Consider the following 26693-nt stretch of genomic DNA (forward strand, 5'->3'; position numbering starts at 1 on the left):
GCTTGGGCTTTAAATGAGTGGGGACACTGGCTGGAGGGTGCTGAGCAGCCTTTCATTGTTTGGACTGACCATAAAAATCTCTCCTATCTCTGTGCAGCTAAGAGACTGATCTCCCGGCAAGTCAGTTGGGCCCTTTTCCTATGAAGACTCAACTTTGCCCTCACCTATCATCCTCGCTCCTGTAACATCAAGCCAGATGGTCTCACCTGAAAAACCTGACACTGACCCAGAAATCTTCCTTCCTTCCTCCTGTCTGGTAGCTGCTGTCACCTGGGAAAAAATCTCAGGTACAAGCAGTGCAGCGCACCAACCCACCTTCCTGGACCTGTCGATTACTTACAGAGTCTCATATGTAACACCCTGCTACATTGAACCTTTTGAGATAGACAAGATTATAAACCCCACTGTTTTCAGACAATGGCTGATGTCTCTGCTCCTTTGATTGGTCATTTTCAACATTGGCTGCTGGATTGGACATCAATGTCACCACCATATTGGACATGGCACGACTGGCCTGAGTGAATGGAAGAATTAGCATTAGCTAGCATTAGCAGGGAGGCAGCAAGTTTGACCCCACTGGGCCATTCGCCCAGCCATCAAGCTCAGGAGACTTAATCACTACATATCTCTTTGAGACAACCACATTTTTTCACATGTACAAACTTGATTTTCTGATGCTGATTCATTGGGGTGCAGTCATGCCCATGACTTACCATTTCTTGCTGGTTGTGTGGTGATTCTGGCATCTCTATGAGTATAATTATAAAAAATAAAATTACTTTCCACTGCAGGGCAAACAAGGACATTTGAAGCAGCCCTTCACAATACAATATTGAGAAATATATATTTTTTTTTTACTTGAAATTTGTTCAAGCACAACCACCAAAGGTAACATTTAATAGTGCAGACCAGCAGTTTGAGTTTTTAAAGAGGTCTGCTTTATAGCAGCAGATGTTCACATCAAATTTCTCAAATTCTTTGCCCATAATGCACACTGACTACTCAGATTCATGGATGGGTGATCTGACAATCTTACATATGGCATATAGTCTACTTTTCATATGAACTGTACAGATTGTGACATTAAAAGGTGCCATATTTCGATATTTCGTTTCAAAAGTTCAATCGCTGCTATCCAGATGATCGTTAACCGTTAGTCCGGCCAGTCCACTAATTGCAGCTGGTAAACAGCTAGTCCATTAACTGCAGCAAATATCACCTTTGCTGGTTGTGCTTGAAATAGTTAATTTATTCAATTTTCAGTCAATTGTCATACTTGTACTTACAGTGTATGCTAAATGAGGTTTAATTTGTTTAAATGATAAATCACATGTTCTTAAGTCCTTAAAACATTTCACAGTAAACAGAAAAGCTGCTTGTAACTTAAAGCAGGTTCCATTTGAAAGTATTTAATCTTTAACTTGCAGTCACTCAAGGATGAATGGTTACAGGTGAGTGGTTATATTTCTACAAATGAAAGAAAGCGTACATACAGGTCAAATTCTATTACATTATCAATTCTTAATCAGAATCACTACATCAACACAGTCTCACTTTGAATATATAATAATGTGAAAACAAACCAAGGAGATTAGATGTACTATTTAAAAACACAATAAACATAACCACAATAAAATGAAATAAACTACACACAAAGGTGAAATGATGCAGGTAACCAGCTCAACTGAGGGTCAAACAGAGAATGAGCTCAGGACACAGATCAAAGAGCACTCAAGACACCTGAGCTGCCCAGTCAGCACACCTGAGCGGCTGCTTCTCTTCCACCCAGCAGTCATGTGACTCCACTTCCAGCAGGATGTATTATTCAAGTAAATATTAAAAATATAATGCAGCAATTCAAATTTGCATTATCATTGTCACATACTCATGTGGGCGTTCTATGACCATGTCTTCAACACCCAATCAGCTTTTAGGTTCCTACCATTTAAACATGCATTTTCTTGGAGATCATATTTGAATAGGTTTTTTTGGTGTGTGAGTGTGTGTTTGGGGATTTTTGCTGCTATGGCTGAGTAAATTTGCCCCCAAAATCTGGTAACTACTGTTGATTCATACGATTTTTCAAAAATATGTGAGATGTGTATGTTTGTTTGTTTTTTTTCCAGGTGACCCACAGAGTGAGTCCAAACTAACTTACACTCTTTTAAAATAAAGAAAAGTCTCTGGCGCAAACATAAACTCCACCTGATAAAAAGCATTTACCTGCTTTGGACTTGAGGAAAAGCTCTGAAAACAGCAGCTGTGGTCATCCTGGATTCTAGTGGTGTCCAGTTTTTACAGCAGAAAAAAAGCATCACAACCACCTATTTAACCTCATCAAAACACCCTGCAGTGTAAACCTGGGCTGTGGTTGAAAAGTCCTTTTTAGGTTCCTAACAGAGTGAAATGACCCAGAAGTGTCTAAGTGGCAGCCATGATAAAAGCTGGGTGAATTCAATAAATCAGGGGTTTGCAAAGTCTGAGAATGTGGGCTTCCCATCAGACAAACCCTGGGAAGAGGCATCCCCCTCCCCCCACCTTAGTTTAATTGCTTTGTTTCACTCAATTGCTGTATCGGAATCATAATAATGTTATTTGATCCCATAGACACTCAACAATTGAGCCAAGATAGCCTTATACTGCTGTTTGACATAACTTGAGACTAAACCAAATACGAAAAGGTCTGTCCTAAGGCCTTTATTAGTTTTTGACTCGGGAAAGTGGGAAAACAGTAAAATTCCCCCAAACTGCTGTATCTCTGAACTATCTTTTTAACCAAATCACACACATTTAGGATAATTTACATGATATATACATGATTTTAAAGATTAATGAGGTCAAGGATGCATGAGGTCAACTAAAGATATGAAAGAGTTCAGTGGCCAATTCAAACTCTGGTGCTGAAAATGACCAATCAAAAGAATGGAGACAGGGTGAAGCGAGCTGCTTGCAGTGCACACAACCCTGCGAAGCAGAACTGCACACCTGTGAGGATGTTGTGCGCTCGTGGCCACTGTACTGTGAGCTCGCAGAGCAGAAATGCTACTATGCTAGGACGGTTCTCAGCTTGCAGATCTGTTCTGTGTGCTTGTGTCAAGCATTTTTATGTGCGCGACTTTTGAGACTAATTAAACGTCATATCTAAGTGACCATTGGAGCCAATTGGGCAGTTGTATGGTACTCCTGTCGTTCAGAGTTCAAATTCTGTAAGTCGCTGTGATTTGGTAGTCACATTGTGTGAAAGAAGACAAGTTTGCCTACCTTCTGACAAAAACTTTTTTTTTAAATTATGTGTGTAGAATGAAATTTTTGGCCGTGAGGATGAGTTAAGCAGACATTTTTCAGACCAGCTGAACAGCTTCTCCCCACTCTGCCTGTGACGTCACTCACTGTCGCTACAAACATTCGACCACATACACACTAATGTAAAAATCTGGAAAAGGTCCAGAAACACTCATGAAACTTGAACTGTCGCTGTGTAAAAAGCATGGATAGCATTTCAAAGTTGAATACAACCAAAAATTATGGAAAGTTCCTGAACATGTTGACTTTTGAATGGAGTTTCTATCTGAGAGTATGAATGAGTATAAGGGGTTGGAAAATGCATGCAATATTGTCCATTCATGTTAATGTGAAAAAATGTCAGAAAAACATTTTGAATATTATAATATTATAATATTAAGTATGATATATCAAAAAACTAAATACATCCAACAATGTCCTAATTGAGCTGAACATTTTACAGTTTGAATGGAGTTTTTATGTTGAATTGTCTAGAAGGAGATGCGAAAAAATGGTGGAATAATAAAGAATTTTTGAACCAGAGAAGAACTATAATGGATTGTGTTTGCAGCAGTGCCACCTAAATAGAGAACAGAATACACAGAATAGAGAAAGAAGACAATTAGACAAAGATGACTCATGTTTCAGATTGTGAAATTATTTATGTGGCAACATTTTCCCACATACACATCAGTTTCAACTGTGATAGTTTAACAGTCACCACAAATGGTTTCCAGTGCTTTTATTTACAGAAAAGTGACTAGACTTCATGTTACTGTACACTTTGATATTTCCCTTTTTATAAATACCCATAGGGTAATAGGTCCTCAGTAGCTTTGAGTGCATTACAAAACACACAACCCTAGGTTAATGCGTCCTTTACTAACCATACAAAACAGAGAACAAAGTACCAATTGTAACATAGAAAATAAAGGATACACCATGTTACAAAGTTACAGAAAATACATACTATGTATATATATATATATATATATATATACACACACATATATATATATGTATATATATGTCACAGGAAAACAGCAGAAAAGCTTGCGACAGAATATACTTGCACAGTTGTTTCTGAGTCACAGCATTCAATCATTTAAAAAACACACTATCCAAGATAAAGACACCTCAACACACTGATCAAGGTCTTTCATGAGTTTATATCTGTCACTTATGATATTTTGGCCACTGTATGTAACTGGTGTCCCAGGAGAAGTTTAAGGCAGTGCAGTTCATTATCATCCTGCAGCAGACTGAGGTTTATCGGCTGCGGCGAGCTCACGCCAAGATGCTGCACAGTGCTGAGCCACAAGAGGAGACAGTGGTGTCACTGAGATTGTACAGGTGTCCGTAACAGCTCGCAACACACTGATCCATCAGACACAGACATCGCTGACTGATGGTTGGTGGGATGATGTGCGCGCTGACTTGTGAGACTGACGAGGGAAACTCTGGCAGAGGTGTACATTCCTAAAAACAAAGGCACAGCTTGGCAGCAGCATTGCACTCTTAAAATGATTTTGCTGCAAGTTTTGACAATCTGTATGATTTAATATTTTTCCCTCCATCAATTGTTGAAGATTTTTTTTTTTAACAAATTACACCACAGTCGTCAGTGTGATTGATGTAATGTGTCCTTTCAAATCGTCAGTACATCCATACCATGATTGCTACTACCTTGCATTGGTACTCTCCACTCTCTGCTCCTCCTTATTTGATGTACTTGATTGGAAGTGTTCAAAGACTTTGCATCCACCAGCTTGGCAGGCCTGGAGCTTGTACATGGCTTTCCAAATCATTGTTTAAAGGCTATTTTGCCCAGCCTGTGGTGGCCTCTCCGTTGATGTAGGCAAAGCCGGGGAAATGCTGTGAGTGTTCGTACTCCGAGTTCCTGCGTGGGCCCAGGGGAGAGTACATGTCCCCAGAGGTGGCATAGCGGGATGAATGCATAGGTGGGCTGGTGTAACAGCTGTTAGCCGGTGACACATCTGGCCACCGGGGGGCGACAGGTGTGGGGTGCAGCCGAGGAGTGCTGCCCATCAAGCAAGGCTCCATCCGAGACATCTGGCCATTGAGCTGGTACTGTAGAGAAGAAGAGACGTTAGTTATGAAGTTAAGTCAGTACAGTGAATAGATCAGAGCTGCAACTACCAGTTACTTTAATTACCAATTAATCTGCTGATTATTGTCTCAATTAATTATTAATTGTCACAAGATAAGTGAAAAAATGCCCATTATAATTTCCCAGAGCCCACGGTTATGTATTCAGATGTCTTGCTTTGTCTAACAAACCGTCTAAAACCCAGGATATCATTTTACTGTCATGTAGCATAAGAACAAGAAATTCAGCAAGGTGGAACCAATTAATGTTTTGTATTTTGTTTGAAAAGTGATTCAAACTATTAAATTATTATTAAAGCCAGCAGCCAGTTAATTCATCTTAGCTCAGCACAAAGACTGGAGACAGAGGGAAACAGCTAGCTTGGCTCTGTCCCAGAAAAGAAATAGTTTGGCATGTAACCCCTAAAACGTCATTGTCACTCATTGTCATTGTCACTTTGGTTTTTGAGCAAATTAAACAAACAAGATATAACATGTTAATAAGCAATTTTAGTGGCGCTGTTAGGCAAGATTTTTGTTTCCAGACAGAGCCAGGCAAGCTGTTTACCCTTGTTTCCAGGCTCTTATGCTAAGCTACACCAACGGGCTGCAGGCTGTAACTCTCATCTAGCAAATATGTGCATTTGGCAAAAATGTTAAACTATTCTTGTAATGAAGGTTTATATGATGTCCAGGAATAAACTGCCATAAAAATACAGATTTTTTAAAATTAATTTTCTCATCTTATCTGTAATATATAAAACATCTAAGTTCCCAGAACATTTACAGAGGACATGACCTCTGTGTCCTCAAAGGTAGCTACAGCCCTGTTGATATCCTATTTGATGCTGTGCTAACCATGTGGCATTGGGTGTGAACTGACCCTGCCAATGGTAATTTCCTGTGAGGGGAAATTGCTCCACAAGTTGTACCAGACTGATCAAAATAGAAAATTAAGCCACTTAAGAAAATTATACATAAGCTGTAAAGTGGTTTTCCAGTGTTTTTTTTGTTGCCTATGGTGACTAGCCACAAACAGGCCTGATGAAATCTGCCTGTTGATAAAAATAAATTGAACAGATGGGGATCCGACAAAGTTTTCTGTTCGTTTCAGCTCCATCTCCAACCTCTCACACAGACAAAGCCCCGGCATTGTGCCCGATTTGAGCTCAGACAGGCTTAAAAAAAAAAGTGGAAGTAGGACCCTTTTCCTTTTTCTCACTAAATATAAACACGACAGTCGATTCCATTATGAGGGATCACGACATGGAAAAAGACGGTCAGTGCAGGTCAGAGAGCAGAACAGACAGCTCAGCTGCCTCTTGTTCACAAGCAGAAAAGAGACCATTGAATAACAATATTTTAATAAATGCCCCCTTGCCCTGCTCTGCAGCTACTGGCTCAAACAGATGAAGAGACTATTGAGAGCTGGAAAGAGGAGTAACAGAGCAGGGCCCCTCTTGGCCCTTGCCGAGCCACCTTTCACTGTCTGCTTCCGCTGTGTGGAAAGGGTGATTCTGGGACTTTTAGAAACACTGCGAGCGCTGAGGCCCAGCTGATCTCCCCCCGCTATACAGGCAGCGGAGGCTGGAGGGCCCTTGACAGGAAATTACCATCAAAAGAGTAAACTCACACCAGTCACTATATTAGCTGTAACATCAGTGACTCCCTCTCATCATAATAACTTCTTTCTCAGGAGTAAATCTTGTGTCTTTACAGGACCGTTCAGAGTTTGAGAGACTAGTCTGATGATATTTCCATCCAGAAATCTCCAGCACAAGAGCTGCCAGGAGCCAAAGGACCACTGCAAGATTTCCCACACACTGTTTTTTCAGACTGACATATATTTATACATACTGTATCTTGACATGTAATTCAGGCCATATGCACAAATGCTACTTCATCGTCTATTTCTCGTAATATAAACAGCCCACTTGCACACAGCTCTGTTTTGTGGCAGTGTACAGTTTACTCATTAGTTACAGTTTAGTGAAACATTTGCACAAACATTATTGTGAATAATGTGACACTGTGTTTCATCCCTCAGCATAATCCGTAGATTCACTGTAAACTGCTACGGTCAGTGGAAAGTGACCCCATACACTTAACCAAGTTCTGTATTTACGTAGAATGTCAAGGTATCTGTACTCAGTATTTCCATTTTATTCTGCTTTATAATTCTATTCAACTACATATTTAATTCCTCTACATTTACCCGACAACTGCGGTTACTCTGCAGATTGATATTTTACTTCGAAAATATGATAAACTGTTAGAGATTAAACCACCCAATATAATGTAAATATTAAAAAACGTAACTCATGTTCAATCCGGTGTGTGGAGGATGAAGGAGGGACTGGAGCACTGCTCCTCATACCAGACAGCTGCTGTCCAGACCATTTTGCATCATGAGTACTTTTACTTTTGAATGTTAAAGTTAATTTTGCAGATAATACTCGTGTGTGCTTAATTATGTAATTTTTTTAAGGACTTTTGGAAGTGTTCTGGAGTATCTACATAGTGTGGTTTTGTTACTTTTATTTAAGTGAAAAAGTAAGAAAAAGAAATTACTTTTTCTATCACTATTTTTAAAAGTTTAAGTTCAAACCGTCCAAAGCTTAAAGAACTTTGTTCATCTTTGAATCTAACAAATATCTTTTCAAGGGTTTATTTCTTTTCTTATTATCAAAGAGTAACACATAAAGCAGGTCATTTATATATCCTGTATGTTATCTGGCAAAGAGTTTTAGTTTCCTGAATTTAATTTTTGAGTTATTTAGTATATTTGTGATTTATGTTTAAAAAAAAATAGGCCTAATTAAATAAGGAATTCAAAAGGGGTTAAATTCACTGAGCAAATTTGTTAACTGATGTTCATCTTTTAAAACGCCACTGAATCTGTCTTCTGGATGATTGAGACTGACCTGTGCAGACGAGCGGTGGTAGGCGGAGTAGTGGAGGGGGGCTGGGATTGCAGGCTCATGGGCCAGACTCGGGTACTGGCTCTGGATGGAGTGAGGATGCTGGTTGGCGTAGCTGCCATAGTTGTAACTACCAGTATACCTAGAGTGCAGTAAGCAATTCATTAAAAAATATAATAAGATATAAAAAATGTAAATGCCAAAAATGCCTTGAAAATTAATGTTACCATAAGAATAATAATTACCCATGCTCCTCTCTGTGGGTGTAGACTGGCATCCGGTGTGTGGAGGATGGAGGAGGGACTGGAGCGGTGCTCCTCATACAGGACAGCTGCTGTCCGGCCTCTGGAGCGGAGCCGCCTGCTGTTGTCACTGTGTATGTAAGGGACCAGGTATATGACTGAACAGCGCCTGGTAGACACATATATAGACACAGAGACAAATGTTTTGGCGCAGAGAAACTATGTGCAGTGAAACCTGTTAAACCCTGTGTGATGGTGAGGCCTGTCTCACCTGTGGTGGCGGTGACTCCGGTGTACTCTGGGGACACGGCAGCTGTGGGGGAGCTGGCCGAAGAGACGCCCACAGAGTGGACTGACCGAGCGGGAGAGTAGGATCCTGGTGGCGGGGAGGTGGCGGTGGTTTCTGTCAGTGTGAACTCCTCCTCTCTCTCTGCTGAAGGTGTGAGGAGACAACTGACCATTAAACAATGTAGGGCAAGAAAGAGACGCCATGTTTGGTGTTTAGACATAAACAATGTATAAAATGCAAATGTGTGATAATTAAAAAAAAAAAGATAAAAGCATAATAGCTTCCTGATAAAGACGAAATGAAAGAAGTTCCCATCATCTTGTTCATTATTACAGTTTTTTTTATTTATTTACCGTAATATATCTATTACGGTAAATAAACCATTTAAAACAGTAAATAAACTATTGACAACAGAGAGGTCTGGACATAGATATACTTCACAGTTCCTCACTGCACTTTTAAAATACCATATGTAAGCTGCAATAGTAAACCTGTGTATTTATGAGAGGAAACCACCTAAACACTAAAAAGACCAGGGTTTGTGCAGAGTTTCTGGACAGAGATGCCTGAATTTATTCCCCGTAATTCTCGGTAAATTGTATCAGTAATTTGACATTTCAAGCTACATTTTTGTACTTTATATTGTATTTTTTCAGGAGCACAGAGAGACAAAACAGACCCTGCTGCATTTTTGTTGCAGAAAAATCTATGGAACAAATTAGCTATTAATGATCACATTTATTAGGATTAGTCTGCTGATTTTTTCAATAATCACTTTATTTTCTCAATTAATGGATTACTGTGTGGTGCAAAAAGTGTAAAAAGAAATATTGAAAAATGTACATTAGAATTTCCTAAACCCCAAGGTGTTGTCTCCAACAACCAGAAGCTATTAAGTTTCTTATCACTAGAAACAAGACATTTTTTTCAGATGATTTTTCCAGACTGTCACTGGTTATTGATCAACTCTGCAGTCAGCGGTCTCACCTGTGCTGCCCTCACCCTTCATGGCCCTCATGAGGTCGTTGGCCCTCTCCTGGCAGTGCAGGGACTCCAGCAGGTAAAGCACATAATCATCAAACATGAGATGGATCAGGTGAAAGGAGCCTGCACACAAACACACAGGAGAAAGACTATTATTTGTACCAAGAACATATGAAGTTATATGTCATTAAATGTGTTAAAAAGTGTCTTAATGACATGGTGACAGTGACTGAGTCTCACTTCTGAGATGCCTATGCATGTTTAGGGAAAGGCATAAATGATAATGGCCATTAAGACTGACGCATTTCTAATGACATCACATCCTGCTGACTGACAGGACATCTGCTCATATTTAAAAAAAAAAAAAAAAAGTGAGTGCACTTGTTTCCGTGAACCGACTCAGTGCCAGAAATATGTCAGCTGACCCCAGGGTCACACGGAAGATGAGACCGTGGCATGTGAGGGAGTGTCACAATTGTGTCATTGTGCCGGTCACTGCCGCCACCGTGCGCATAATAAACACTTGTGGCTATTCAGGGGAGCGGGGTGTAATACTGACCGGTCATAAAATGGAAAAGACAGGCAAACACATCGGGAGAGGGGAGGGGCGGCTTTTGTTAATTAGCTGTTTGTGCACAGAGACCTGCTTTATCAAAACACTGCAACCAGCTGTGTCTTTGATATTCACAGACAGGGCCAAAGGACACGAGTACAGGAAAGAGAAGCCATTTTCTTTTCTTTCATTTTCACAGCTATTTACTTATTGCAAACCTTGGTTGTACGCAACGAGCGATTCAAACAACAGCCATTTTACTTGTTCCTCCTCTCTACTTATTTGAGAATCAGAGGAATCTTGAAATGTTTATTTGGAGGGTACTGTATAGGTCTTGTATATAGATCATTTCTGAAAGCTTCAAGTTTTGGGAATCCACAAACAAACATGAGATGACTTTGGAAACAGAACTGTTTGAGCTACTTTTTAGATGGACATCCCTGGTTTAGGGATATGAAATATAAATATTGTATGATTTTATTCATTTACTTTTTCAAAACAGGCTACAGGTTACAGTACAATCATGATGCTCAGTGCAAATTTTTCCATGTGAATGTGGAAAAACTGTGTGCTGGTATTTGTATGTGGAGCAAAATTGACCTAAAAGTAGATCTTGATGTGTAGTTACATTGAAGTACACTACCGTTAGCTTTAGAACCGGGCAGATCGAATGATGTTGTTGAATGCTCATTATCTATTTAAGGGCGGTACTTAAAATATTTACACAATATTTCTGATGAGCTCTTCTGGTTGGAAGATTATAAAAAAATTGAGTTGTGTTTTAGGAAGAGAAATTTTGTGTCAGGTTTTATTTGTAGCATTTGAGTGAGGAGACAGAACTCTTCATTTGCACCGCAACACTTTTGGTGGTGTCTTATAAGTCCATGTGTTGTGGGAACTTGCATGTGGATGACATAATAAATGACATAACTAACTATTCTATATACACGCTGTCGTGTTGTCTATTTCCTATCTGTCACTTGAAGGAATGATGACAAAGCATTAGCGGCTCACCAAAGCTGGGCGCGCTGTGGAGGGTCATATCCCGGATGACTCTGGTACCGAAACACGACCACATCAGCAGGAATTGTTGGGCCACCTTCTTCAGGCACCCGGGCCTCTTCCCTGCCACCTAGAGAGAACATTTCCATGAGAAAAGAGGGGGAAGGGTCGGGATGCCGGGGTAGAATTAACCCCTGGGTCCGTATTGGGGCTTAACCCTCAGGAACGAAAAACATGTCAACAAGTCAACTATTTAATTTGCCCCCAGGGACACGCCTTCCTATTGAACTATTGTCTGGGCAGTCCAAGACGTTGCTAGGGCGACCAAATTTTACAAGCCCATATCTGGCCATAATGGACGCAAATGGGAAGCTTGAAGACATCATTAACTGGGAGGATTGCAGCGTAAGTGCCTCTGTAGAAGAAAGACATGCAGGGACGAGTGGCTTTCAGCTGCAGGTGTCTTTTTAAGGGCAAAATGATCTGCTGTGCAAATACATGGGCAACATTTAAACTTCACTTGTGCAGCTTCAACTAAAGACAGATACTTTATGCAAAGATGTGCTGAGTCAGACCATGTTTAAACAGCTTTTCTTCTAAATGAGGGGATAAGAGTATTTTCTGTCTGACCTTGACGACACAGCGGTCCACCATCGAGTCCAGCCACTCGATGTATGCCTCGATCGGAGACTGCTCCTCCAGTAGACGGTCAAACTCCTGATACACTGTGACAGGAGCCAGAGGGTCAGGTAACATAGAATTAACATCACTGGAGACTGAGAAAACACAAACATTTGGATGCGAATGGCATCTTTATGCAACACTTTTCTACGTATCTGTGACCTCTGATCCCGTCAGGACTGATGATTGGAGATGCTCCACAGGGAGTTTCAGAGGAGAGTGAACTTACTTAACCTTTTGGTCTACACCATTAATGCTTTGACTCTGCTGGTCGTGGGAATGATTGCCCCTTGCTGTGTTGTTTGTGTGGAAGTGAGGTGTAATTCTATGTGTGGCTGGGTGTGGAGTCAGTTTGACATCATGGACTTACAGTGGATAATAAGCTGCCTGTGCTCCTCTTGTGAGTCCTCCATGGTGTAAAGTGTCTGCTTGGTGATGCTGTTCAAGTCCACATTCCTCCAGTCCTCCAGCATTTGAAAGGTGATGTCGGCACTGTTTATCACAGTCCGTGACGCCTGGGGACAGATATATCAACAATATTACTTACACAAGCATACCCATATCCCTTATCAGCTGTTTTTGTTCATATGGATTTTATTAAAAAACATTCGGACCATGATAGGCACCTGACACAGATGGTTTAATGATGTTTGCCGCTTTAGAATCTGAGAAAATCTTCTTGATACTGGAAACAAAAAAGGGGAAAGAATGTGGTTATTCTGTGAATTATCATTTACATGTCCTGTTTGAAAACAGAAATACAGAATAGTATTTTCTTAAGATGTAAACTGTGGATCTCATACTTACATTCAAATTTGATATTTCTCAGGTTTTCAGGAAGGTCGTGAAGTGCTATTTTAAGCCACTCATCAAGCTGTTTGGCAAATTTTCGAATAACCTGAGTCAAACTGTGTCAGTGAGGGAAAACAGAAACACAATAAATACCTCTGAAACCAACTGTAATTTCATTTAATTAGGGCTGCATCTAACAATTATTTTCATTATACAATAATCTGTTGATTATTCTTTTAAATTATCTGTATTGTTCCCCCAGTTATTTGTTTGATTTGTAAAATGTTTCAAAATGTTTAAAAAAGATCCAGATTTCTTCTTTTGACAAACCAAAATATAAGATTCAACTGAGCAAAGCCAGTCTGCAGAGAAACAGTAAGACATGGAGAAAAGCATCTGGAAAGCTGAAACCACAGAATTTATGATGTTTTTGAAAAATAATTTCTCCAATTAAATGAGTTTGTTGACTGACTCACTGATAAATTAACTACTTACTTCAGCCTAACATTTAACTCCTTTATTTTAATTGTGCTTAAAAATTCAGAGCAGAATTTAAAGCTCTCACATTTTCAAGGTTTTGCACTTAACTCTTCTGTAGAGTGTGACCTGTCACATTTCCAGAAAGCCAATCAATAGCTACTATTGTATACAGTTGTGTATACAGTTAATTTGCAGATTTATTCTTCACAATAATGCGCTATCTATATAGCACTATAATGTAGTAAAAAGTAAAGTATAGCAAGACGTTCATTTGCCTTTTTTCATGGTTTGGTAAACTGAACTAAATAATGACCATGATGTCACTGTTGAAGCAGCAGCTTTAATTCACACCGCAGGTTTTCACAAATAAAAATAAAAGTTTGTTGTTTAGTCAGGTCAGTTAAACATACACTACAAGTCAAATGTTTTAGAACAGCCCCATTTTTCCAGTTTTCATTGAAATTTTGGGTTCAGTGAATAACCTTAAATTGTACAGAGGTCAGTGGTTAACTGCCCAAAGAAAAAACTGTTTCACCAAAAAATGAAAAATGAGGTAAATTTGATAGAAAACAGGACTATTCCAAGGCCTAAGAAATTTCCTGCAGCAACAGAAGTAAATAAAGCCTTGAAAGTTATTGCAAAGACTTCCTACAAGTCTCCAAACTTTTGTTGATGTTGATGACCCAAACTCTGTCTGTACAAAGGCCATGTTGGAACAAACTGTTACTACACCCTCTGATGCATTTTTAGGAAAATACTGTAGTGCAGGAAGTAGTGCTGTATGTTGACGTCAGAGTGGTGAGAAAAAGGCAGGTAACAAAGGCAGACACACTGGTTGGTCAGGGTACAGCCTGCAACAAGAGACCTACAACAAGATAATGACCCAAGACCCAAGAAAAGAACCAGACAGTGGCTTCACACGATGAAGACCAGCATAGTCTCCAGACTTAAACCACGTGGAGCTGGTTTGGGATGAACTGGACAGAAGGTGAAAGCAAAGCAACCTCTGAGTGTGATTTCCATTGTAAAAAGAACGCCACGAGTGTGTTTCGCTGCTGTATGAGTCAAACATTTAGATTGAATTTAGGATTTAAGTTTCCATGATTTATTTTTTTTCCATGTAAATTTCAGAGACAACTGGAAAAATGTTCTAAAACTTCTGACTGGTAGTGTACCTCATGCCCAGTTTTAGTGACGACAGACAGGTTAAAGGATCAAAACTCACTCATGGAAAAAGTGAAGATTACAGCACTACTCACCTATCAGGCAGTGCTTGCAAGACGGTGGGCATCAGCACCCCAGAGATGGCCTTGTAGAGAATGGAGTCACAAACACCGACTATGTTCACCACCGTAGGGGAGCCGAGGACGGGGAGCATGTGGGGCGGCATTCCCTGCCAGAAGTGCAGCAGGAAGCTTTGAACCTGCAGACACCACAGACACGCCATGACGTTCAATAATACAGGAGATACAAGTTATGATTAAAAAAAAGAAAAGGTTTAAAATAGAAGATGCCTTGCCTCATCAAAGTTGGCTCGAATAACAGTGTCCAGTATCCTCTGACAGTGCGTTCTGTACATCATGATGAAGGTTGACACCTGTGCGACAACAGAGTATTAATCTAATTGCATCACAAACTTAATGTTTTTTTTTTTCTCTTTTGGGGAAACTAAAAAACAGTGGTACAAAAACAAGAAAATAAATCTTGAACAAAGCATGTGAACCAATAAATACATGTAACAGGTCTAGGCTGGAGCAGAGTAATATAAAACAAGCTTTAGAGATCAGCAAAACACAAACCATTTAAAATCATGGCCCCTCTTTAAAAGCCGGACAGCTAGTGCCTGTCCTTTGTCCATCGCTAGATCTTATTATCTCCCCCAAAAGATTAAGAGTTAGTGAGGAGCCAGCATATAAATCCTCAGGGTCCTTCTCTAAACGCAAACCCAGTGAAAATCCAGATAAAAGAGCCAGAGGGGGCACAGAGATGGTGAGATGGCAGGGAGTGATGGGATGACAGGGGTGGGGGGGGGGCTGTAAGGATGGACTTTTAAAACTCCTGTTTACCCTCTCTTCTGGCAGGCTGGCGGGCAAATTTAGGTCTTTGACATTTGGAAACTCTGGCAGGAGCGTCCCCAGTTTGGAGCGCGGTGAATACGCCACTGTCTGCTTGGTGACCTCTTTCTTCCCCGTCTCGTTCACCCACGCCGCTCCCTTTTTGGAGTACATCACGTCATAATACTGAGAGGTCTCCTTCACCGCTATGCCATAGTAGTGGTATCTGAGGAGAACAGACGTGCATAGTTTATTCTCCCCTCATCAACTGTAAATATACAGTGTTGGACTATTTCATCAAATGACACGCTTTGAACTGTTTTTTTTTTTTTTATGAATTTTCAAAAACTAAACTAATATTTCAAAAACCTATATGTGCTCCAGTTCCAGATCTTCACTAATATCAATTGTGATACATATGCTTTGTATCCAGCTGAGTTAGCATAGATTTCCAGTAAAATAGGGGGAAAAAGTCTTATAATTTTTTGTTTCTTCATGCCCTACGCTTGTGTAAATTTTTTTTTTATTGTTTGTTACTGAACATATGGACAAGTGTGTTATGTTTCGATTGTTTCTGACAAAAACCAAACAACTTACTTCGACTGCCCTCTTGTCCCCAGTCTTCTGGTAGTTAACGCTGGAAACTGTTGCCGTATGATCTGCTCAGCGTAGGAGAGAAAAAGTTGTCAGTGTGCTGGAACTACACAGAGAGAGGCCAAACTTTTTTTTTTTGTTTTTGGAGTTACATCAAATTCATCTCAGTGTCTCACAGTAATTCATAAAAAGTAAAAGAAAAAGGAAAGTAGATGGAAACAGGTGAGACAAGAAATCAAATAAGATCTTATCGACATGTTTATTTTTTACTCTGTGGAAGAAAATATTGTGTAGTAGAAAATTATACTTTAGTTAGAATCTAATACGCAGTAAAACAGTATACATAACTTAATAGAAATACTGACTTGTACAGTATTTTCAGTCCTTTATGAGAAAGTGTTTAATAAAGTTTGTCTAGCTGTGTCCACAGGGAGGTCTGTGAGGAAAATAAAAGCTTTGAGAGCCATCCATTTATGACATCCAGGGGTATTACTTTTTTTTTCTGTATCAACAGTCTCCTCTCATCCATCCACCCACCCATCCTCTCTCCTTCTCACTCTCTTTCTCCTCTCCACTCCCTCCTTCTTCCTTTCCTCTGTTTTTGTCCAAAGAGATTGGCTCCTTAGTCCAGCTCCTGGTGCAGAAACTTTAGCAAACAGTGTAGCTCTCCATTGTGTGGGATGAAAAAAGAGGCCAAGCTGTGAAGTTTCTGTCAGGCCCCGCTTGATAAATGAGCAGACAGGGAGGCAGTCCGGGCCCTCTCTCGTTTTTTTGTCCTGAATCAATGAAGCCTTCCTAAAGGACACCCCACACTGCTCCAGCCACTGATCTAACATTCCGCAACATCTCACCCTTCCAAATTTCCTTTAATTACACATTAATCCAGGCCCCTTCTCTTTTTCAATATCTTCCGACAGGAGCTGCGAAAGGGGCGGGGGTGGGCCAGGGGGTTGGGGGTTGGGGCCGGAGTCCAGGGTACAGGGGATGGCTGGGGGTAGGAAGGCTGAGGAACTTCTTGGGGTTGTGGGAACAGACGAAAGCACATCTCCTTTGGCTCTAGATTATGTGTTCAGTGAACAGCCGCAGAGCTTTGCTTCACACTGAGCTGTAGTCGATATTACTTCAACACAGCAGCCAGAACTGCAGCACAAAACCAACCCAGGCATGAAATGGTCAGACTAATGCTGAAGGCTGATGGGGTGGATGAGATTATTGCTTTCATAGGGGCTATAACATACAACTGTCGTCTTGTACCTTCTTCTGTTAAGTCATTTTCTTCGGTTTACTTTAAACTTACATATCAAATCCAAAAAAAGCTGCAAAAAAATCTCCACCATTGATTTTGGGGCGTCACTCTGTTTTTAAAGAACCGATCAACTGCGCCTCACAAGCATTAATAGAAAAACATTTTCCAGAAAAACACTCACAGCAGATGTTACTGAGTTAATGACTTTCATTGATTTTGAAGATGGTTTTGAGTTTAACTGGATGCAGGTGGGAATGATGAGCTGTCAGACTGTTGAACCGTCATCTCCACTGAAGATTTGAATCTTACCTTTCCGAAGCTGGCGGCGTTCACAGGCTGTGTGTCGTGCTTCTCACTGAAGTCTAGGTAATGCATGTAGAGGGCACTTCGAGGGATACACACACCTTCAGCTATCTCATAGTTCTCTTCTAGCCTGTGAACGATGATGAGATTCGTCATTATCCAAAAAATAAATTACCTGTTAATAAAACATTGTTAATATAAATTAGATAAAATTTGAAAATCATGTAATTTCTCGTAAAAATTGTGAAAAATTTGCAGGAATTTACTCTGTGAATATCAGTAGATGATGCAACAGAGGCAAAACTATCTGATGAGAGTTTGAATTTTATTTAAGTGAAAGAGGACACTAGTAAACAGAATGTATATGTACCAGATTTAGGGCTAATTTTCATCATTAGTGGTTTAGAAAAACTTAATATGTAACACATGAACGTGCAGAACCACAGTCAAAACAGAAAACTGAAACAGCAGCACATTAAAACAGCGTCAAGTCTGCACAGACACATCACACCATGTCACAGAGTATTAAAGCGTCTGCACAGACACTACAGTTCACTCCGAACCGCAAACACCATAGCACAAGCTGTCTCATTCAGCAACACACAGCAGTCAGCAGATATACTGTCGCACACAACTCTTCACCTATGATATTTAGAGCTTAAGCACATATCGTTACTCCCACAATCACAACAACAACTGCTCCTGTGGGAACATAAGTGTAACAGACAAATCCAAAGGCTAATTTTCATGATGATAGTAAGCGACCTTGTCTTGCTAACTGCTGCAATTTTTGCAAAATTTCCCAACATATTTCATTATAGCTTTTATAGTGATCACATGTGTGCGTTTGGATTTGTATCTGTTTCATTTCCTGCGTATAAAGGGCTGTGTTGGTTTTAGTGTCATCCTACATGACTGTGACTCTGATTTACGCCAAATACCTCTGTAAACTGTTTCTGATTCACATCACACTTGCCATGCTACTGTGTAATTGATTTGTATTGAAATATTTACACTTGTTAAATTTCAATTAAAGTATATTATTGATATTGACATTGATCACTCACATATGCAAAGGTTTCTAGTATTACAGATTCCAACGAGAGCCATAACAGAACTGTTGAGCTCTTTAGTTGTCAGTGTCACTAAATTGCATTTTATTGTGACTGTTAAGTCGGCAGATGTTCCCTAACACATTAGTCACAGTCAGCTGTCTGGAAAACTTTGCTCTGAATTGGTTCATCTTATCTGTCAGGACATTCTTTGTTATGCCATCCTTTCGTGCTCCTCTCTTTCTTGGGGTCCCCCAGGGGTCTATTCTGGGTTCCCTTTTATTTTGTAGATGGTATGCAGAATGCGTAGACATAATATTGATTTTCATTGGTTCATGGCTGATACACAACTGTATGCTCAGATAAAGCCTGGAACCACTGAACAACTGGATATCTGTAGGTTTGGTGTTTTTGTTGTATTTTTTAATTTCATCTAATTTGTTTATATTTTGCATTTGCATTTGTATTTACTTTTATTCTTTGTTTGCTCTAAAATAGAGTTATCATTATTATAAGCACTTGATAATCTATTAGTATATCAGTGCTGTGATACTTGAGGTTTGTGTTGCAGTACGTCTGAACCCTCATGGATTCAACAAAAGGAATCATTCAATAAAGCTTAAAAACCTCTTTACTGTCAATGAAACATCTGAATGTGTATCACAGTTTGCTAATACAAACGCATGTTGGTCAGCTAGCTTGAAACACAAATCACATTATCTGTGTACAACTTACTAGTGACAACAAAAGGTCAAATAATATAAGAACCGACAGAAAATGTATTCTTGAGGGACACATTTTTTGAGAATGATTTCACCTATTTTTGTGCACACTTATATTATAGAGGATATATTTTGTAGGATATATGTTATTTAAAGGTACTGAAATATTTTTTGTAAATTAAGAAAAAAAAGTGCATCTTTTTAAACAGCAGATAAGGCACTGAGAGAGAAGAATTTGGCAAAAATAGTGCTAGTTCTGCAGTTATTAATGACATATCTTTATAGTAGGGGGAGCAATGCCTGTTTATTCCAATAAATTTAATGTCTATCCTCTATACACCCATAGCCCATCAACATTCAACAATGGACCAGGTCACGTCTCTAAAGGAGAGAATGGGAGAGTTAATGTTTAAAGGAGCGGATTGATTAGAAAAAGCTAAATTCAGTCTGGGCCTTCATGAAGTCAACAAACTACACATTCACTTATAATGTTGATAAAATGTTTTCTATGACTTTCTGAGCCTTTGTTACCTTATTTCCTAAATAAATGCCTCTTTTATTGCATTTTATTCCTATGGATTATACTGTATATGGCCACTGTAAGAGCCTGGTCCTGTTGTTTTATGAGCCATGACTTTATTGTTTCAGTGAGCCATGGAAGATGATCCCTTTGACCCGACTCAAAGCTGTGAACTGTCCTCTGAGTCACAGCCAAAAAAGAAATGCAGTCACTTGTCTTAATGTTCAGCTTTATTTAAAAATAACTGCATTTTTAAAAACAGGTTAATTCACTAGTGGGAGTTCTGTATTATTCTGGTGTAAATATAAACCCCATTCTTACTGGGTTTTCTGACAAACAGATATAAATCCTGGTTCTGTGACCACATTTCTGGTTTAAAAATGGAAGCCAAATCATCAATCATAAACTCATCATTACGTTTGTAAAAATAGAGCTGTTGTTCACTTTTAATGCAACATCCTGTTAAAATTAAAGTATTATACATTAATTATCAGAGTATTATACAGTAATTACCACAGGGGCCAGTTACAGTAACATTTATGCCTCTCTTTAGGAAGAGTATGTAATAACAGGTACATTGATTCCACTCATGTTCCTCCCTCTGGGTTTCAGCCCCCCACTGTGCAGCTTAAATCAGTATTAGTATTCATTTAAGCCCATGTGTGTTTTGAATACTATTCAGTAAAGGGTGTCATTGGCCATGGGGTTGTGCAACAGGCAGGCACATACAGACTGGAAGTATGTGTGGGGTTTTTATTCTATACACAAGGAGGACGTGAAATAAAACCCAATCTGATCAGATTTTAATGATCAGATGGAAGATTAAGGTTTGGAAAAACAAAACAAAGGAGGTTTCTCTAAATTTCTTGTTAAAATACAAAATGTGTTCAATATGTCACACACATAAATCAAAAAATACTGTATTTCAAAAGCAGGACGTCATTTTCATCTGTGTTTGTGGTGCAGTGACACATGGCGTTAAATACTTTTACCGACACAGGGTTGGAAACGAAACCAGTGTGTAAAAAAACTGGTGTTCATGGTGTCATCTGTGTGTACCATTTAAAACTATTGAAATTCATGCAGCTTTGATATCAAATGTGGCTGAAAATGATGAACCACACCGTCACACATGCTGGTATGTGTGTGTTATTTTATCAATTCAAAATAAAATGGGCTCATTGTAAACTGTTTATTATGTTCAACACAATGAATGAAAGCTTGAGTTAAAAAATGATTTATTGAAAACCCTGGCCTTTTTTTAGATGACTGACTACATTGTTTTTACATCAATTCACTTTATTTGCTTTTCATTACTGCTGTTTGACATAAAATTATGTTTCGTTTTTTACATTTTCTCACTTTTATCTCTTTATTTTTACAGATAAGTGAATGCAAAGACATTTAGATTTGTTCTTAATAACTTACCATTCCAGAGTAGCTGGTGTTGAATGTGGTTTAGAGGCTCTGTTATTTTCTTTTTCTTCATCTGTAAAATACAGCACATTTAGGATTTTACATGTAACTGACACAAGTCTTATTGTTACTGAGTAAACATGGTTACTTGACATTTACTGTACTAAACACTTGAATGTAAGATTAACAGGTGAGGTCTGGGAAACACAGAGCACAGCAGTTTGCGAAGTCAGTAGTTTTAGTGTAACAGTGTTTGTCCTGCTTACGTTCATCATTGGACATGTTCCCCAGAGACGTGTGACTGGAGTATCGCTTGCTCTCGCTCTCGTTGAGGCATCTTTCAATCCAACTCTCTAAAAAAGACATAAAGGACCACAGATCACCTCTGAGTACTCCGCAGAAAAAAACAATTCTATGCTTTTATTAAGACAGAAGTGAATATGAAATTATGAAACTGGTAAGAAGAATATAATTTGAAGAATTTAACAGTGGACACTTATTTGTCATTTTGGTAAAACATCACTTAGAGCAGTTTTCCTCTATTTTTTTTTGTTTTTTAATTTTCACCAAAAACTGAAACTATTCATTTAAAAACTCACTTTTTGAGTTGAACTCCTAAGCTTTATTTACATAAACAGAGCAAATCACTGCTTATACAGGACACTATAAATGTCACTTACGTGACAGGGTGAGCTGACAACAATCGATTGTATGGACAGCGCAGCAGCCATGGCTCTATTTAAGATGTTTTCACCAAGACGGCAGGAATCCAGCATTGTTCCCAGGAGACTATGAGCGTACACACTTGCTTAAAAGAGCCTGTGCACATTACCGAAGCAGTCTGGTGGAATAGAGGCCATTGTGCTGTTTTAATTTCTACTTAGAAATAGCTCGACTGGTGTGCTTTCTGTGACCGGGCTGCAGCAAAACACCAAAGCTTTCATGTAGAAACTGCCTGACAGAGTGGAAATCCATTTAAAATTCTTTTATTTGTGTCCAAAAAAGTATTCAGTATTTGATAAAAGTAATTAAGAAGGAAATTGTGTGTGTGATTGATATTCTTCTTGTTTATTTGAATGCATCAAAGCATTTTCTAAATTTTATTTGTCTATGATAATAAGCTACAACTTCTTGTATATCAGACAGATCTTTTTAAACTTCATGTCCTGAACAGAGACATGGAATTAAAAGTAGAATATTTTCCATTAAAGTGATATATAAAAACTATGATGTAACTTAAAATGGAAATGAGCAGCAAAACTGCACAGCCATTTACGCAGTACATACAGTACTAAAGTAAAACTGCTGAACCGAAACTTGTTCAACAAAATATAAACTCTTCACATAATATTTTTTGAAATTGTGCAATTCTCTTTTTTTTCTGTAACTGAACTGACAACAGTCACCATAGCAGCTGTTGCTAGGACAGACTGTTGGCAGGACGACCTGTTGGTGCAGCCCACGGGGGGATTCAGAGGAGGTCATAGATACTGAAAAGTTTTAGAAGTTTGCGCTTGATGAGGATCTACATCTCGATGTTCGGCACGTGCTGATAGAAAAAAGATCAGACTGCGGTTAGAGTCCCATCATCAACACAGCCGTCCAAACGCAGACGTGGAACACGCTTTTTCTTTTTATGTTAAATAAATCATTATTACAATCATTAGAAGCTCACTGTTAATTGTCTCTAGTGTAGTGGTTGTGTCATCATCAGCTGTTATATTACTGCTGATTATTAGTATTCTGCATAACATACGAATCATCCTGTCCGCTACACAATAAAAAAAAAACATCCTGAGCATTTGCATATCAACTTGGAATAAACCACTGTTGTCGCTGACATCGATCATCTCTTACTGACAGCATTTGCTTCTGTCTACCTAGAAAACAAAAAACAAACCCTGGAAATGAAAAAGTGAATCCACTGAAGCGAAGCTAATTCTCCACAGAGGCTCAGATCTCGAGCTTCATTTGCCACAGGAACAGATAAAGTGAGGATCTAAATAATTGGATTAAGTTTGATCAACAAGTGAAACGGATGTTCACTCATTTATTACCACACATTCAGGACTTCACTACTCTACACTCCACCAGCATATTACAAATGTGTTTTTTTTTGTAATTCATGAACCCAACATTTTTTAAATTTTAACAAATAACTCCACTTCTCAGCAGATTAGACAAAGCACTGCATCATTTGTTTTTGTCAATCCTCTAATCAGATTGGTTATTAATCATTAATATTCCTGGAAGTTAAATAAAGTACTGACATTTAGATAAGATACACAAATATTTTACTAATGTAAAATTCAGTTTTAACTTGGCTAAATGCTTAAGTTTTCCGATTTAGGACTCAAAAAACAGAGAAATACACTAAAAAGTACAGGTGCATGATACTTTTAAGTGCACCATGATGTGCACTTCTTTTTATTTTTCCACTCCAAATGATCAGGGAAATTTTAAAAAGCAGTTTAACTGAAAAGACGGAAAAAACAGCAAGACACCACTTCAAAAGCCAATGTAGATTGTAGATTGTAGATTTAAGGACTATTCCCTGCTTTCTGTGACTTTTCTTTAATCGACGGACAAGTGTGTTGTGCATTGTGTGTGACCAAAATTTCTTGTTCATAAAAAATGTGAGTAATTTAAAAACGAGAAAAGGGTTGAAATCACAGTCGAGCATCCAGACACTTCCTCTGAATGACTACAGAGAAAGTTTGAGACTTTCAGAGGTGCAGCAGCAGAACCTCGCACAACGTTTCTGAACAGAAGCAGATTTTCTAAACACATCCAGACAAGCAGAGTTTAACAGGACTGACCTGTAGAATCCATATCAGGCTCCTCCAGCAGCCCGCAATGCATCCTCTTCCCATCAACAACACTGGCTCCTCCAAGAAAATGGCTTAGTGCACGTTTCCCCCTCCTCGGCAGCTCTCCCCTTGTCTTGCTCAGTGTTTCCGTGACCACTGCCCGTCACAGGAGATGTTGAGGATCTGAGGTTCGCCCAGAGAGGGGTGGTGTTGGCGGAGGAGAGGGGGGAGGTGGGAATAAGGGAGGAAAGGGGGGTAGAGACTCCAGAAATCCAGCGGGGGGAAAGCCAGACCCGTCAAAATGTTTGCTGATGTTTCATGGGAAAGGGGCTGATTTTATAGGAGCCCTGATGGGGACATGTCATTGATAGGCTTGGAAGGCTGATGAATGGCCCCAAGTCAGATGGGGATGTGGCAAGGCTCACTGGAAGTCTTTTGTGGGGCTGTTTTGAATAAGAAAAGCTCCCTCCCAACGAAAAAAAAAGAGGCTTAGATCTACGCAGTCCTAACACTGTGGCCTCCCCGTCTTCCATTATGGCATTTAATACGTTTTTATACACCCCCGAGCTCCACATAAACATACATCCCTACACAACTGCCGCTCCTGACTTTCCCTCTGATTTTAGCCTCCATTTCACATCTCACAGACACTTGTTGCCACATTTCCTCTGTTTATCACCTCATTCCACCATTAAACCATCCCCATGATAACTTTTTCACAGAGTCAACATGTCAGGTGCTCAGACACACATTCAAACATGCTAAAACTGCACAAGTGTGAAATTTTTGATGGAGTTCTCACCTATTTTCACTCACTCTTTTGCTGTGGCAACCTTATTTTTGGTGTGCCTCTGAGAAGAGGGAACGGTCACAAAGGGGGGGAAGTAAAAGTGCAAAGCCCGAGGCTGGGAGGGCTCTGATGGAGTGCCTGAGAGCTGGAGAAGGGAAAGCTGTGATTAGAATATGAATGGAACCACAGGAGAGGGGGAGAGGAGAGGGGAAAGAAGAGGGGAGAGGAGAAAGGCGGATTATGGCTGAATTACTCACCACACCATGGATAGCAAAGGAGGACTTTCTCTTCCAGTGCGCAGGCGTGGGCAAGCAATGCTGCTACTCATTGACACACACCGTGCAGCCACCTGGGAGGACGGGTGGGACAGGGTGGCAGCAACATGCCATGTTACACTGCGCACAGGGTCATAGTTTGTTAAAGCAGGGATGTGCATCCATTAAGACACATATAGGAAGAAGAAAGCTGCTGAAATGATTGAAAGGACAAAGCAACAGAAAACCATCTTGGACGCATCTTTACAGATTATTACAGTTAAACAAAAGATGTCACTGTTTAACCCCACTGTAATGACTCAGTATTCAAAGGCCTAAATGGTGACTAGTGCAAAGCCGTGATCTCAAAGGAGGATCTAATTAATTTCTGTCAAATAAGGAGAAGGTGGAGTCTGTATCTCCCTCAGTGGACATTCTTCTCTCCATCCTGTTATCTGCTTATTAGAGCCTCATAAAATAGGACAGGTGCAGTCACCAAGAGCCTCCTCCACCCTTCCTATTCTCATACACTCTCCCCACACAAACGGATGTGTACTGCTTTTGTTCAGTGAAAAGGCCCCAGTTGAGATGTGTGTGTATGTGCGAGTGGGGGGTATGGTTACGCCACATACGAAATGTTGGTGGTATTAAGGCTTCGGTTTAAAAGAGGAAACTGAACGACTCAAAGCAACTTTGCTTTCCTTCATTCCTGCTGACATGAATGAAGCTGTTGCTCTGTATATTTCTATATGTTGCCAATGAACATTGTTGCGTCCGACATCAAGCTGTCTGCTTTTCACATGGACGAGTGTCCTCCAGTATCTTGTGAGAAACCTAAAGCATCTCAGGTGGTAAATGAATAAATAAACAAAAACGCTCCAAACAAAACTCCTTTTGATTGTTTTTAAATGGGGAGCCAGTTAGTTTATAGTGGAAGTTATTACATCAAGCAGAAAACGTGTGTCAACATTACATCTGAGTATCAGTCCAACAAGGACTGGGCAATAATTAAATATTAGTGATTCATGATTTTCAGCAAAGATTAGTCATAATTATATTAATTGGCAATAACTCTAAAAATGAGTTCATCGTTTTGAGTAATTTTCTTAAAACAAAATTCTTCCTTTAGTTTCTGAAATGAGGACACTTTCTTAATTTCCTGTAAACATAAACTGAATATCTTTGGGTTTCAGACTGTTGCTCAGACAAAACATATTTGATAAAATGATCTCAGGCTTTGTAAAACTGTGAAGGCTGCTTTTTCACAACTTTTTGACATTGCTTAGACCAAACGACTAATCAATAAATCTAGATAATAATTATAATAATAATAAAATTGTCAGATTAAATGATAATAAAAAGAATAATTTGTTGCAGGCCCAAAAAGCCAACAAAATAAGTTAATAATAAGTTGCTGTTCTACACATATGAAGAATTTGGTCTCAAAACACTATAATAATATAAATATCAGCAAATAAACTTATTTACTATTAGTGTAACATAAACTTTCAACCATATCGCCCAGCCCTGTCCAATTCACATTCTTGTTTTCATTAAGTCCATGTTTGCACTTGATTTGTTTTCTGGGGTTCAACTT

The 26693-nt window shown here is 39.3% G+C and overlaps 1 protein-coding gene across 2 annotated transcripts; it reads right to left on the bottom strand.

Annotated features, from left to right (window-relative positions):
* Nucleotides 1–4887: 4887 nt before the first annotated feature.
* On the bottom strand, nt 4888–26194 carry rfx4 (regulatory factor X, 4). Of its 2 annotated transcripts, none has more exons than XM_071502431.1 (18): nt 24062–26194; nt 21509–21595; nt 21255–21315; nt 17539–17662; nt 15987–16048; nt 15402–15615; nt 14855–14932; nt 14595–14758; nt 12871–12971; nt 12690–12748; nt 12434–12578; nt 12013–12107; nt 11395–11512; nt 9831–9950; nt 8826–8987; nt 8558–8684; nt 8316–8454; nt 4888–5373 (listed from the first exon to the last, which is right to left on the bottom strand). In XM_071502431.1, exons 1-18 carry the CDS (start codon nt 24102–24104, stop codon nt 5101–5103), a joined length of 2172 nt encoding a protein of 723 aa, XP_071358532.1. In that variant the 5' UTR covers nt 24105–26194; the 3' UTR covers nt 4888–5100. The 2 variants fall into 2 exon arrangements, with proteins under 2 accessions (XP_071358532.1, XP_071358523.1); XM_071502422.1 differs by having other exon boundaries at nt 8558–8723.
* Between the last annotated feature and the right edge of the window lie 499 nt (nt 26195–26693).

Source organism: Trachinotus anak, unplaced genomic scaffold (genome assembly GCF_046630095.1).
Source record: "Trachinotus anak isolate AG129_WGS33_773 ecotype Australia unplaced genomic scaffold, CSIRO_AGI_Tana_v1 ptg000002l, whole genome shotgun sequence".
In the NCBI taxonomy this organism is placed as follows: domain Eukaryota; kingdom Metazoa; phylum Chordata; class Actinopteri; order Carangiformes; family Carangidae; genus Trachinotus; species Trachinotus anak.

What these genes read in the sequence shown, in the direction of transcription:
- rfx4 (XM_071502422.1), bottom strand. Translation starts at nt 24,104, where the DNA reads ATGCATTGCGGGCTGCTGGAGGAGCCTGATATGGATTCTACAG. An exon ending in GAACATGTCCAATGATGAAC is followed by an intron (nt 21,316 to 21,508) that starts GTAAGCAGGACA and finishes TGTATTTTACAG; the next exon opens with ATGAAGAAAAAGAAAATAAC. An exon ending in ACGCCGCCAGCTTCGGAAAG is followed by an intron (nt 16,049 to 17,538) that starts GTAAGATTCAAA and finishes TACGCTGAGCAG; the next exon opens with ATCATACGGCAACAGTTTCC.